This window comes from Rutilus rutilus (genome assembly GCF_951802725.1).
Source record: "Rutilus rutilus genome assembly, chromosome: 17".
NCBI lineage: Eukaryota > Metazoa > Chordata > Actinopteri > Cypriniformes > Leuciscidae > Rutilus > Rutilus rutilus.
The window spans coordinates 14,767,861-14,783,233 of NC_140230.1; the positions used below are offsets into that span (position 1 = coordinate 14,767,861).

At 35.4% G+C, this 15,373-nt stretch overlaps 1 protein-coding gene across 1 annotated transcript; it reads right to left on the minus strand.

Moving 5' to 3' along the window:
* slc6a19b (solute carrier family 6 member 19b) lies at nt 1-14,841 on the minus strand. Its single transcript, XM_084386102.1, has 12 exons — nt 14,568-14,841; nt 11,607-11,747; nt 9,241-9,378; nt 8,970-9,151; nt 7,506-7,616; nt 7,283-7,395; nt 6,977-7,105; nt 4,301-4,457; nt 3,494-3,698; nt 2,225-2,384; nt 1,832-1,994; nt 1-1,719 (listed from the first exon to the last, which is right to left on the minus strand). Exons 1-12 carry the CDS (start codon nt 14,764-14,766, stop codon nt 1,468-1,470), a joined length of 1,950 nt encoding a protein of 649 aa, XP_084242228.1. The 5' UTR covers nt 14,767-14,841; the 3' UTR covers nt 1-1,467.
* Between the last annotated feature and the right edge of the window lie 532 nt (nt 14,842-15,373).

Below are 15,373 nucleotides of genomic sequence, written 5' to 3' on the forward strand. Positions count from 1 at the left end.
TGGAAAATTACTGTTTATCTATTTCTTAGCCAATCAGAAACTGCAACCTGAAGCAATGATGTAGTTTGGTAGATCTTGGTGAAGGGTATAACTGCTGTGATCTTTGTAACTGTAAGCGAGACGGCCTACAAACTCCTTGTGAGTCTTGAAGCTGATGAAACTGTAAACTATCTTCAGTAAATCTTGTCTTTAATTTATTATAATTCTGACTTCGGGTCTTCATTCATCATATCTGGTTCTGGGTCTTTGAATGTAAATCCCCTTACAGCTTAATTCATAAAATTTTAATTAAAATGTAAAATGAATTAAAGCCAAAATAATTAAATCCAAATCCATCAAATGATCCCATGATATATGAAGCACCTGACAGAACCTTTTCTTCTAAGAGCGTGCAGATGTTTCATAAGAAATAACTTCTTTATTTTGTTTATAGGCTGCTACACTCCACAAATACTGTTATTTAGAAAAACTCACACATAGTCTAAGCAATATGGTACTTAAAAAAATAAATCATATATAATATTCATATAATAAAGTGGTGTGGTGGGATATTTTTGTATATTCGTCTATAGCTTTGATGTTAATGGTTTCCTGCCTTTTTTATGTTGATAATGTTGAATCTGAAAACAGATAAAAAAATGTTTTCCCTCTTTTGAGAGGAGAGGCTCATTCCTCAAGTTATTATTTATTTTATTTTTTGGGCTGGTGGTCATTTCTTTCCAGGAAGCAATCTGTTATCAAATGGTTTTGCAATTCAACTGGTTAAAGATCACTTATTGATATACGAGAAGAATTCCTCAATGCTTTAAATGCAGAAGATTACTGCAACCTCGGGTGCTTCAATGGTGTCTCAGAGCCTGATGTTTCCAGGTTTTCATTTAATATAAATGGAAAGAAATGCACAGCACTGTCCAAATGGCTGATTCTGATTAGTATGAATGATTATTACAACAAAAGATTTTTTATGAGCAAAATTTTTTATGAGGCAGTAGGTGTATATATTACTATATATAAATATTTATTTATTAGCAAGAAACATGGGGAAAATCCTCTCAAAATCATAGCAGAACATGACTGGGTCAAATATAAAAAAATACTCTTTCTCTATAGTCAAAATTCTAATTAAATTGCATTTTTATACAAAATCAATATTTAATAATAATAATAAGTGCCTGACATATGCCACTACCAAATATGGCACAGCATTGTATTATCATTATTTTGTATATATTTTGCAATAGTGAAATGTATGTAAAATTACATGTATTTTATATTACTAATATAATGTGCAAATCGATCTCTTCTATGTAATCTTGGAAACAAAAGCTGGAACCTCTAATTACACTGACAAATAGACAAATATTTTGAAGGAAAAAAAATTATGGCAATATTCCAGCAGTACCCGAAAAGGCAGTTATTTAACCTCTGGATGTGTTCCTATAAAACTATAGAACTTTAAATTGAATCTCATCTGTAGATCTTTTGGTCCGATTTCTGTGACTTTTGTGACTTGAGTTCTTCATCCTGCATATGAACCTTGTAAGACACAGAATCAAGTTCTTGAACTGAAGCACTGGGCTGTTTTTTGCAGCAGCGGTCTCGTATGGCTCTGAAAACAGCAGTGCCGGGTACAGATAGACTTGGGATCCCAGCCAGGAAAAAGATTATTACATAGATCCAAGATGGATATGGCTTCTTCTCTAGGGTTGGGAAGTTGTCCTATAAATGAGAACAATATTATTGAATCAATTCCAAACGTAGTGCTTTGCATATTACAGTTTTTGTAATGAGAATCAGCTTATGTTAAATGATTGATAAGCTTGTAGATCACCGATTCAGGGTCCCAGGCACTGTAGAAGATTTCCTTGGTGACGACGGTGGAAAAGTAGAAGATGAAGATGGCTAACATGATGAGGGGACTAATGTATCTCCATGTGGCTTGCCAGAATATATTAGGCTTGTGTCCAATCATAAATATCAGGTCTTCATTGAACCTGTTCATAAACAGGAGACACAATCATTTATGGCTGATTTCAGTGAGCTTTATCTAAACAATAAAGTCATAAACTCTGTGGAAAACATCCGTGAACTGCTGATACATTATCAAACTGTTCTGCATACTGTAAAACAATGTGTCTTGTCTATGTCCTATAATTAATTCCCATCATGTGTTCGAGAAGTGTTAAAAACCATTTAACTGCAAAAGTACTAGGCTCTGACCTACCTGTCTATCCCATAGACGTAAACGACTCCAATCATCTCAGAAAAAGCAATGATGAGGAGGGGAATCGAGCCAGCGAAGCTGTCGAACAGGGCTAGCCAGTAGTTCCCCGAGCCCTGCACAAATATAAGCCCAACCAGGCAGCAGACCAAGCACGTCACCCCTGTCGTCAACAATAAAAGGAAGAATTTAAGCTACTTCTGAAACAATATCATCACTTGGATAGAGGTGTGTAAAATCTGCAAAGCATTCTTCACGTAAATTGTCACTGATGGTTCCATAAAGAACCTTTAAAGGGTTAATTCACCCAAAAATGAAAATTCTGTCTTTAAATACAGAATCACCCTCATGTCGTTCCAAACCCACAAGGCTTTCGTTAATCTTCGGAGAACAAATGAAGATCTTTTTGATGAAATCTGAGAGCTTTTTGCCACTCCATTGACAGCCTGTGCAACTACCACCATCAGGCCCAGAAATGACATCATTAAAGTAATCCGTGTGACTCCAGCAGTTTAATTTTATGAAGCTACATAAGTGATTTGTTTGCTAAAAAAAACCCATAATTTAGCACTTTATTAACAAAATTTTAATTTCCAACAGGTGTCGCTTCATAAAATTGAGGTTAAACCCTCGGAGTCACATCGTTTACTGTAATGATGTCTTACTTTTCTATGTCTCCAAAGTGGTAGTTGTGTAGGCTGTCAATGGAAGGACAGAAAGCTCTCCGATTTAATTAAAAAATCTTCATTTGTGTTCCAAAGATGAACGAATGTCTTACGGTTTTGGAACGACATGAGGGTGAGTAATTAATGACAGAATTGAAAATTTTGTGTGAACTATCCCATTAACATTTATGGAACCTTTCCATTAAACAAAAGGTTCTTTATAGTGTAAAAAGGTTCTTTAGATCAGTGGTTCCCAAACCTGTCCTGAAGGCACTCCAACACTGCACATTTTCTTTGTCTCCCTAATCTCACACACCTGATTCAACTCATCAGCTCATTAAACCATGTGATAATGAGCTGATGAGTTGAATCAGGTGTGTTTGATTAGGGAGACAAAGAAAACGTGCAGTGTTGGGGTGCCTTCAGGACAGGTTTGGGAACCACTGCTTTAGATGATCAAAATGTCCTTCACACTAAGAAAAAAGTCTTTTAAGAACTGACCACTAAAAGATTCTTTGGGGAACCAAAAATGGTTCCTCTGGAAGTGCTGAAGCTTTTGTAGCCTTTATTTTTAAGAGTGTTTATAATCACAGAGTCTTCTGTATACCTGAAATGGCCTCTTTGGGCCAGCTTTTAGGAAAGACCTTCAGATCCTGCAGGGGAACCAGAACACCCTCAATGTTGCCAAACATGGAGGACAGGCCAAGGCAGAAGAGCATGATGAAGAACAGGACGGACCAGAGAGGAGACAGTGGCATCTTAGTGATGGCCTCAGTGAACACAATGAAGGCCAGACCTGTTCCTTCCACACCCTGTGAAAGTGTGAAAACTACTGGTTTATTTCAATCCCACAATTACTGTATTAAATCTTTGGATGAATAATGGAATTCAAAACCCAATTCCATGTGACCAATCAGAGCAGTGCATTCTCTTGGAAAGGACTGGTTTAGAGAGAATTTTTTATCAAACCGTTTTAGACACTGTGAGAAAAGAGGTGATGCTGCAACGTATTACAAGTAAATTAAAGTGTTTTTTATTTTTATTTTTTATTTTACCTTGGATGCATGTAAAACTATTGTTCAGTAAGCGACCTTTTAAAATCAATTTAAGATCAATAACATGCATTTAGATTTTAAATGTAAAATTTATTATAATAGATTTTAGATATAATCGTTTTTTAATGCAAATTAACATTAGAAGTTTGTATAATAATGATAATTATTTTTTTATATTGTTAATAAATTAAATATAAAAATATTTTTATGGTAATAATAATGCTTTTAAGATATATTGGTAAATTAGCAAAATTACACATTTTATACACATTTCATTTAGTATCTCTATTAGTGATATTTGTCTGGGAAGTCCTTGATATTGTAATTTTGGATGGGCATCACCCATCCCTATACTGTACCTCACTGAGAAAGTTGTTTAGATCACAGGTCTTCAGGGCGAGGGTGCCGATGATCTCAGAGTTTGTAGTATTGAGGCTCTGGAGAACCTCTTGATAGTTGCTCTGATTGATGTATCCTTCTGGCATGTCAAACATGTTCAGAAGCGTCAAGATGTTCCTGCATTACATGAGTGGTATATATTCTAGTTTAAATACATTAAAACACTTTTACAATAAGGTTTAACATCTTAACAAAAGTTAATACATTAGGTGATGTAACAACATCTAGGTGTTAGCTAATTAACTAATTATTCATGTTAAAAATAAGATATTACTTCATGTATAAATAACACAAACTAAGCTTAAGCCAAACTAGCTTAAACTAAGCCAAAGAAGTATACTTTAAAATGCTCTCGACTGTGCGCTAAACAGAGCGGAAAATGAAGTATACCGGGTCTTAATGCTGTAAAAGTGGTTTGTCATATTTAGTTTATATTAAGGTCATTACTACAGTTTGGTGGATTTTATGTCCCCATAAAACAATACTGCATATTTCAATTTGCATATCAAATTTCAAGCCACAGGTTTCCATGCATAGAAATATCCCATTAGCAAAAAAATCATTATGATTAGTACCTAAGAGTAATTTAGCCATTTTGAGTATTAAACCACTAAATAAGTTTGTCTACTTACTAGCCCTTTTATGCCCTAAATAACATGACCTGCTGGAAGTGACATCATATCCTTGGAGGGAAAGCAACTCTGGGGCTGTGTTTGAAATCGCCCCCTATACACTCATTCACTATTCCCACTAATATAGTCGAATTAAAGGAGTGAATGAAAACGAGTAAATTCGGACACTGAGTGCTCCGGAAGGGATGATGCTTTTGCATAGTTTGTGCTTGCGGTTTAATAATCATTTGAAACGTAGCAAACTGGCAGCTCCAGTAGTAATGAAAAGATTTATCTTGGACTCTGTCATGGAAACTAGCATGTATAAACCGAAATTAAACAATTTAATAATCAATTAAAAAGGAATTTATACCTGTATGATATTACGCTGTAGCCACATTGGACCAGCGGTTTTGGAAATGGATGGATGGAGGATTCAGCTGTAGGCGCCATTTTCTGGCGAGACGCGGGAATTCATTCGGCACAAGCCTCACAGTGCATTATGGGTATTTTCTGGCCATTGAGTGTACATCAGTTATACACTCTTTATTGCGGTGCATTATGGAATTGAATGAGTGCACTTGATAACGGCCACTATGGTTTTGGACGCCACTACAAATGGCTGTCCCCTCAAATAGTGCCCTATTTAAGGGTATAGCGTGCGATTTCGGACACAGCCCAACAAAGTAAGGGTGCATCTCAATCAGCTCCTTAGCTCCCAAGCTTGTGAATCAGTATATCGTGTACACAAGTCCGGGCATTGGTAAGGACCGTGGCTCACTTCACATTGGGACAGCGTCTGTACAACATCACGGCTGGTATTAATCAACATTTCCGGTAAGGAAGCATAGTGAGCATTGATGCTTCCTGGTTTTTGCAGTGAATTGTGGGATTTTTCTGAGAGCAAACGTCCTGGAAAGATTTTGCGATTGAGAATTGAGACAGCCCTTATAAAGGCTGACTCCCTGATCAGTGCCCTGACTACTGAACTAGGGAGCTGATTGAGACGCACCCAAGTATTTGGAAATGTATAAACCGTAGCATTTTCAGTACAACACCCTTTTCAACTAAAACCAGACATTTTTTATGCCTTTTAGCCATTCATTTACACGGTACCGGCGTTTTGGGGGCATGAAAACACAAACTTTTGAAAATGTAAACTACAATCACAAATTTTTTTGCGTATTACGTGTTCAGTCTATAGGAATGTGCGAGTTCTTTTTTCCTGAAATGTTGATGCTTTATAGTCCAGGGTCACGTCCGGAAAAAATTGCTCTATGCTTTGGCCATCTTGATTGTTTGTATTCACCGCTCTGTAGAAGAAGAATGCATATGTGCACAGACTTGTAGTGTTTCCTTACAAAGTGATATCGCCAACTACTGGCCTGGCATGCATAATACAGCGGTTTTAGTTGTTTTCGTGAATCCGTGTGAACGTGGATCATTTTGACAATGTTGTCGTCTGTAAGCGAAACTTTTCAAACACGCAAAATAACTTTTAATTTTAGTACATTGTTGGCATCTAAACATATCCTAAGTCATAAACTTCTCTATCTTTTCCAAATTTTTTAGAAGACTTATATTAATAGCATAAAGAAATAACATGTCCACCCTGTTGTGGCAATTTATACTGGACATGAAAATGTTTCTTTATTTAAAAATAATGATTGTATATATCTATTATAATTCTTCTCGAATGTGAATCTTCTGCTAGGAGGTTTTTGGCTTCATTAGCATAAAACATCCACCCTGTTATACATATTGCATTGTAAAAATGTCATGAACTGTATGAATGTCCCATTAGTAAGTTTATATTCACATATTAGTTTATTTGCATTAACTATAATAATAGTAAAAACCTCAGTGCCAAGAGATACCAAAATAATCTTTGGATAAGATTCATGGTAACAACAAATGAGTCACTCAAATGATTGCCTTTTACAACATCTGTGTTTTTTTCAATGAATCACTTTTTCCCCAAACAGAAGGTCAGATGATAATGTTATGACAATAATAATCACTTACCCATCTATACAGTCATCAAATCGCTCTGTAGCTCTGAAACCAATGATGGTGTAGATGACAGTGGCTGCGTAGATCGAGGTAAAGGCGTTAATGATGGAGATGATAACCGCATCTTGCTCACAGTTATTGCTGATGTAAAGAGAGAGAAAAATTATTAGATTGTTAATCATTGAGGTGTTTGCACAGAAAGTTGGGTGTAAGAATAAGAATAAATAGCTTTATTTTATAAAACAACAATCAAAAAGATATTTGTATTTCATTTATATTTGTATTTGTATCAGAAAAACACTAAAACAATGAACTTACTGCACAGAGTTATAGCTGGAGAAGGAGATGAGACCTCCAAAAGCTAGAGAAAATGAATAAAACACTTGTGCACCTGCATCCAACCATGTGGTGGGGTTTGCTAACTCATTTAGCTGCACACAAGCACACAATTTAGTTGTTAATGATAGTAATGGATGTGGTAAAACTTTGTGTATGTTATGAAAGTAAATCTATTTTGAATTTGTTTGACTTTGGCACTCACATCTGGAGTGAAGAGGAACTTAATGCCGTCAACGGATCCTTTCAGAGTCAGTCCTCTGATCAGGAAGATCGTAAGGACTAAGTATGGCAACGTAGACGTCACATAAACAGCCTTGGAGGAGAGGAAATAAAATCTGATGATAAATACTTTGGGTATGGTACAGTGAGTTCAAACTTTACATTGCGTGGCTCTTGATTTAGAGATAAACACTTTGGACATTCTGGAATTATAAGCCTTTTTATTGCAACAGTTAAAACAAAACCTTCTGCTTAATTGTTCACAAGAGCTGTAAAGCTGTAAAACTGTTCTGGTTTGACATTTTTTTACAAGCATGTGTCCTTCCTTACGATCCATTATAGTGATCTTTATTCTTTATTTCAAAATTCATTTATAGCATTCTTATGAAATGAAAAGGGATAACCTTTGACAACTGTATTGATTACTGTTTTACTGGTAGACCTGTCTTACTTGAGCACAAATGATTATAGATTTGCACGGGTTGCCCAAACTTATATTTATTAATTATATTATATTATATTATATTTGAGCTCTAATTATAGCAATGAAGATATAAACAAATATTACTGCTGTTAATTGCAATTGTCTATATACACATAACTATAGGCCTGATATTTGTCAAGGTTATGTTTAGTTTAATCGTTTAATCGTTTCATTGCAGTTTAATTCTTGATTTAACCTTATTAGTTACTCATTTGAGTTACTGTTTCTAGTTTAGTTGCCTTTGTCAATCCCCTGTATATATGGACTTACATTTAATTGGTTCCCTGTTGGTTATTGTCTTTGGTTTGGTTATTCTCCTATGAATCATTAAAAACTCTTCGTATGTATTACATGAGTCATGCATGTTGGAAAGCAACACTATAGAACTTGACAATATTTAGTTACAATACTAATGTCTTAAATTATTCACATTCAAACCTTCAAATCTTAGAGCTTTTATTTTGGCGGAATGCTGGTGACATGCGGTAAATTTCTATCCACAGAAATTGTGTGAATGTGTACAAAAGAGAACATGAAAAACACATTATGAATGTGTTTATTAAAAGTGCTATTACTGTATATTTAAAAGTGATACTTTGTTCATTATTTAGTGACTGTTGTTTATTATTGGCTGGACTAAATTCCAGGTGAGAGGAGCTCAATCTTTGAGCTTTTATTTGAGCTTTTATTTTAAGTTATAGTTTTAGGCCCTGCAAACTATAAAACTCTACGCATACCAATTCAAAAATTTAGTCAAGAGTAAAGGTTTCTAATATCCTTAATACTCAGTCAAAGTACAAAGTAGCCAAAAAGATACTTGAGTAGCAACTGCGATAGCAGTATTAGCAGATTAGCTGGATTAGCAGAGTAACAAAAACTATGGACGTGCCATCATTTTGAATAAATTAAGTGAAAATCGGATTCAGATTGTAAAATACAGTGCTGTTATTTGAGCAGCTCTACCTTTCCAGTGGTTTCGATCCCACGGATGCAGCAGACAAACAGCACTGCCCAGGCTGAGATCAGACAGAGGACCATCCACCATTGCAGATTCCCTGTCTCATCTATGGCAGCAGAAGTGTTAAGAGTCTCACGATACCAGAAATAATCCACAGGTGAGCTCTTCTCACACTCGGAAATTAATCCTGCCAACAAAGAACAGTCATTGAACCTTGAACAAAACATCCATTCTATCCATTCAACTTTCAGTTCCTCCTCAGGATGTTCACATTACCTGTCCTGTTGGCGTTAACGGGACACTGGCTCCAAGGCAGAGGGTCCTGGAAGGAGTTGAAGAAGTACCACATGACCCAGGCTATGATGGTGTTATAGTACAGACTGACCAGAAAGGACACACACATAGACGCAATACCTGTGAAACAGAACATGTTAGCTTGTACACAGGAAATAACATGCAGTTGTGTATAGTATTTGAGTAAATGTAATTATAGTTGCTACTCAAGTATCTTTTTGGCTACTTTGTACTTTGACTGAATATTAAGGATATTAGCAACCTTTACTCTTGACAAAATTTTTGAATTGGTATGCGTAGAGTTTTATAGTTTGCAGGGCCTAAAACTGTAACTTTCTGCCCAAAAGTTTAGATATAGTGAACATTCACAATTTTCTATTCCAATTTCGATACTGCAGCTTAAACTACTAGAATTTAAAACATTATTAAAGACAAGTAAACAGTCATTGTAATCGGTTGATTATTTTGATGATTAATCGAGTAATCTGATCATTTTTTAAATAAAAATTTACCTATTGATTGTTACACTTTACAGCTCAAACCCTTGTTTAATTTTGGCCGAAGACATTTGATTCAAATGTTTACTTAATCATTAATATTTTACCATTTCTTTATGACAGAAATGCTACAGCTACTGTAATTTCTTGAACAAGAATACGTGGACGTCAAAACATGCGAACTTAAAGCAAGAGTTTAAAGTTAAACTTTTATTTTGAAATCACAAAGAAAAAGTTTGCGTTTGGCGTAGGTTTATAAATGATTTACCTTACAAATCTGATGAAATGGCACACATTGTGTTCCCAGATGAATGTTATAAGCAACCCAAACTCACAACATATGCAGAGATGGAGTTTGAGACGCTCTCCACACAAGTAAATGTTAACAGTTTGTGTGGAGCTGCATGAAACGTTACTGTGAATGGAGCCGCTCTGAGACGCAGGTAAGAAACCTACACATGTAAATAAAGCCCATAGGTCTATATGCCTGTGTGAATTCACAATATTACTATGCTGTATAGTAGCCTATGGTTTTTAAATGCTTTCAATACATCGTGCAGCTTTAGAAATTAATATGAATTAATATTAACATCGTCCGAATGCGCCACTTCCTGGTATTTTGCCGGTTACTCCACAGGGATAAATTGTAATCGAGGATAAAAAAAATCGAGTAGGTCTTTTCGAGACTTTAAAAAATAAACGTGATTGCTCTCCTCACAAATCAACTGTTTCTTATCATTCACTGATTAGGTGTTGAGGACTAGTGTATCTTTGAGCCTATATTCAGAATGCGTAAAATACTGAAGTATTGTTAAAATCAGATAGGCCATTGCACACTGAGTCCGAAATTTTCGTATGCGTTTTTTCGTGTTCGTCAGCAGTAAAATTCGTCACGCACAGAAACCTTGCACACTGAGTCCGATGCGTATTTATTAAACCTTTGCGGAAAAAAACGCAAAAAATACTAAATGGATTCGTCAAGCAGTGAGGATGAATTTGTTGCCCTCTTTCTTCTTAAAAAGAGAAAAAGAAAGAGGAAATATTGGGTCCATCCAATCCTGAGATAGCGCCGAGAGGAAGGAGAGTTTCACCTCATCAAGGAGTTGCGAAATTATCCCAAACGATTCAAAATTTACCTCAGAATGTCAGTGGAACAGTTTGATGCTTTGCTAGCGATACTGGAGCCACATATTAAAAATAAGACCACCAATTTCCGTGAACCAATCGATCCTGAACAGAAACTGGCAGTATGTCTATGGACGGACACACACACACACACACACACACACACGCGCGGCCGGCAGAAGCGCTGGGCAGACAGAACAGCTGTATACAGGTTATTTATTCAGTGTCTTTGTAATCCGCATTTTGTTTTTCATACAGTACTTGTGCTGCGACTGCGAGACGAAGTGTATCAACTTGTCAGACGTCATTCTGGATTTTGTCGTTCGCTTGTACGGTGGCTCTGAATTTTCAAAAAACCTCACAAAACACTGGCTGTGGATGCGAAAAACGCAGAAAATCGAACCCAATCCGAATTTTTTTTTTACGGACGAAAGTTTCGTAGACAGTGTGCAAGCATGATTGACATAACGTGAGGTCGAATTTTTTTTTTAACGTGCGAAAATTTCGGATGCGAATTTCGGACTCAGTGTGCAATGGCCTTTATACTCAAGTGGTATTGAAATTGGTAACTTGTAACTTGTTATGGAATCATTTTCACTGTAAGGTATCTGTACTTTTACTTAAGTATGGTTTTCAGGCACTCTTCTTTACACCTCTGGTAACATGTCTGTCTGTCTATCTGTCTATCTATATTATATTTAATATATTATTTCATATTTTGCTCACCAACTCCAAGCATGTAGGGGTTAATAGTACTCCACACCCCCACACTGCCTTTCCTTAGCCGCTGACCAATGGCAAACTCCAGATGAAGAAGAGGGATTCCCTCAAAAACCAGCAGGATTAAGAAGGGAATCATAAAGGCACCTGAAAGAAAAGGTATTTTATTTTCATTCAGCATGTCATTTAGTGGGTTTGTGTTTTCTGCAGCCACTGTGTTTTTTCCTTCATTTACAAAAGACTTAACAGTGAAACGGCTTCTCGAACAAGAAAAAATGTAGGGCGGGACTTAATCAGCAATTGATATCGTTGACGTTGATGGTTGCGGTTTGCTATTGGTGTGATGTCATGTGAGTGACAGGTTGTCCCCCACTCGCGCTAGTAAACATTAGAGAAGAGATGTTGTTGAAAAAGGGAGGGGAAGTTATTTTGATTAATGATTACAAGGGCACATGAATAAAATACACATATATGTGTGTGTGCATGAATAAATTATTTATAATAAATACTGCAATATTAAAAAAAAAAAAAGAAAGAAAAAATAACTGATCATTTGGATTTCATGGGTGACTATTATTTGCACATTTTAATTAAGATTGCCTTAATAGATTTTATAAAATTGTAGGCTGTGTGAAATATATTACTCATTCTGTTGTACATTTCCATTAATGCTTTTTTGATACTTAAAAGGAACAAAGTGGCAGAACTGTCAGCCGTTTTCACTGTAGTTGAGTTAATGGTTGTCTGCGACGCTGTGACCCTTTAAGGTTTTCTCACTTAAAGTGATCTTACCATGCTCTCTAGTTAACCTTGAGCTGAGGTCTGTTAAAAAATGACTTACATTTATGGCAGTTGCAGGAAACCTGTGAAAACTAACATGACACTTTAAGAGCCTAAGTTTTGATAGCATCTCATAAAAGAAAATCCATTACACAAATTTATACCAGAGTAATCATAGTTCATTGCCATCTCAGAGAACATAGCTACATATTCACTAAAATGAATGTACTACTGTAAAGTCATAATAAATTAATGCAGGATCCCCTTAAATATAAAGCGTTTAGAATCTTAATTTGTTTAATTCTGATGCAATAACAATAACTTTAATAACTAAGGTATTTTAGAAGCTCTGGTAATCATTGCGAACGTTTATTAATGTTTGTATTTAGGGGTGAATTCAGGTAAATTGGAACACTTTTTCCTTTGAGATGACTGGAATTTTTTTTATCCAATTTAATTTATATTAATTATTTTATTTCAACTATATGGAGAGAGGAAGACACATTTAAACACACCTTTCTTACTTTCATAGTTTGTTTAACTGGACAAACTAGTGAAAGTATGAGATAATTATAGATTTTTGGTTAACATCAAATAAGAATAATTCTACAGCATTTATTCATCTTTGTTCATGTTTATGTCAACAGTTACATTATTAAAATCAAAAGTTGTGTTTGTTAACATCAGTTAATGCACTGTGAACTAATGTGTATTTTTATTAACTAACATAAAAAATGTATTGCAGTTATACATTAACTAATGTTAACAAATGAGACCTTATTGTAAAGTATACTCTTTTTCTTAATTAAAATTATATATTGTGTTCAAAAATGTTCTGTAAAAACACATTTTAAATATTTTTAAGATTATTTTGAAATGTAAGATTATTTTTTCTGCTAAGGCAAATTTGATAGTTTGCAATTTATGTATCCTATAAATAAATATGTATTTAAAAACTGGTTATTTTTCTTTACTTAATTCACATATCAAATATCTCATATTTCATCTCTGGCAACACTGTTCTGGTAAACAAGCACACAAAAACTGTTGGTTGTGGTGAATGCTGCAATTGAGGAACATAATTTGTAGTTTTCAAAAAAAGAATTGATATTGTGTTGTCTTTGTATTGGATTTTCATATAGTTTAAGACTGAAAGTCTGGGTTTGGGACAAGGGTAAAACAATAATATTTGCATAAAAGCCATTTGTAAAGTTGGGACTGTTTATAAGAAAAGCTAAATAACTAAAGCATGCAAATGGTTCACAGGACATTTTTACTGTATTGTGAGGTTCATATTACAAAAAAAAAAAAATTGAAATCTGCTAGTTTTAACTGGGTATAAAAGTTGGGTATGCTGTTTTTTATATGCATTTTCAACTGATATATACATTTTAATATATACAGTTTCAGTGGGAAACGCAAATAGATGTTGAACAAAGTTCAACATGATTTTATATTCCTTATTAAAATCATTACCTCCTCGGAAATATATACTATAACAATATTTATTATTATTTTTAATGTGCTACTACTATTTGGATATATCAATAAATATGTTATTCTATTCTTTTGAGATGGCAATAATTAATTTTTTTTTATTTGCAAAGGGGGAATATAAAATGATACTGCTTATGAACAGACAATTCAAAAATATAAAAACATATGATGTTTCTTCTACTATGTAAAGCAAAAAACTCTAACATTAAACATACTTTTCTTACTCTCACTAATTGCATCATATTCATAATTCATATGAACCAATTAAATTGGTCCAACACATTTAATTTACCCATTATCCTACAACAGTGCATGGGTGTGAGAGCTGGACACTAAGAAAGGCCGATGGCAGGAAAATTGATCAGTTCGAAATGGTGGAAACTAACAAATACCATGCAGCTGGAAAACTATAAAGAAGTACTGGATCGCATAAAACCAGAGACGTCAGGAGACGCTAAAATCACCATGACTGACTTACTGTAGCCAGGTTATGCGTGCAAACAAGCTAAAGAAGTCAGTAATGTTGGGAATGGTCATTGGAATCAGAAGAAGTGGATGGCAATGAACTCACTGGCTTAACGCCATCAAAACAGATGTGAACATTAAGCATGGAGATAGCATGAAGAATGATAGCCCACTGAGAATGGGAAATGGTTAGAGCACCCCACGTAAATGCAAGTAAGCACTCACCTCCTCCATGACTCTGACACAAGTAAGGAAAACGCCAGACATTGCCCAAACCCACACAGAAGCCCACACAGGTCAGCATATACTGGGTTTTGTTGTCCCACTTAGGTCTGTCTCCAGCCTCCTCCACCTCCAGCCGTTCCAGCTCATCGTGGCTCAAGATCCGGTCATCCAGGCCTGGGTTAGGCAACTTCAGCTTCATGATTTCCTCGGCTCTCTGCAGGTTAGCAGTCAGGATCTGTGGCTGAATCTCTGATGGTGTGGACTGCAGGGAGCTGTGAAGAGATAAGGACTTTCTGAGTGGATGGAGTGAGTATATGTAGTGAACTTTGGCATCATCCCACCGGTGTGCCTTGAAAATAGGGAAAATGTCCTGTCAGCTGAATACTGTGGATAAAGGGCTGTGACTGAGACTCTGCGCATGGCAATAATTAATGTCTTATCAAAGATTGGGAATTCAGTGACCTACACATCCACTCATGCACATGTCACTTCATACCCATTCTTGTGGTTAATAACTAAAGATAACGATCTTTGTGACACAGAGATAAGTCGGTACCCTTCAGTGTCAAAGATCCTTAACAACAGTCCAAACATCACACAAAGAAATAATCACATTACAGATAATATATTTATTCAGCATTGTTTTCAATGAGTCATTAACAGCAGTTCACTTTAAATCTTCTTGATAAAGGATGATATTTTTGTTATTATTTCCTGTGATTCACATGTGATAGTGCTGGGACTGCAATGTGTTTATCAGCAACTTTCAATTCACAATTCACATAGTCGGGTATATAGAATATAGG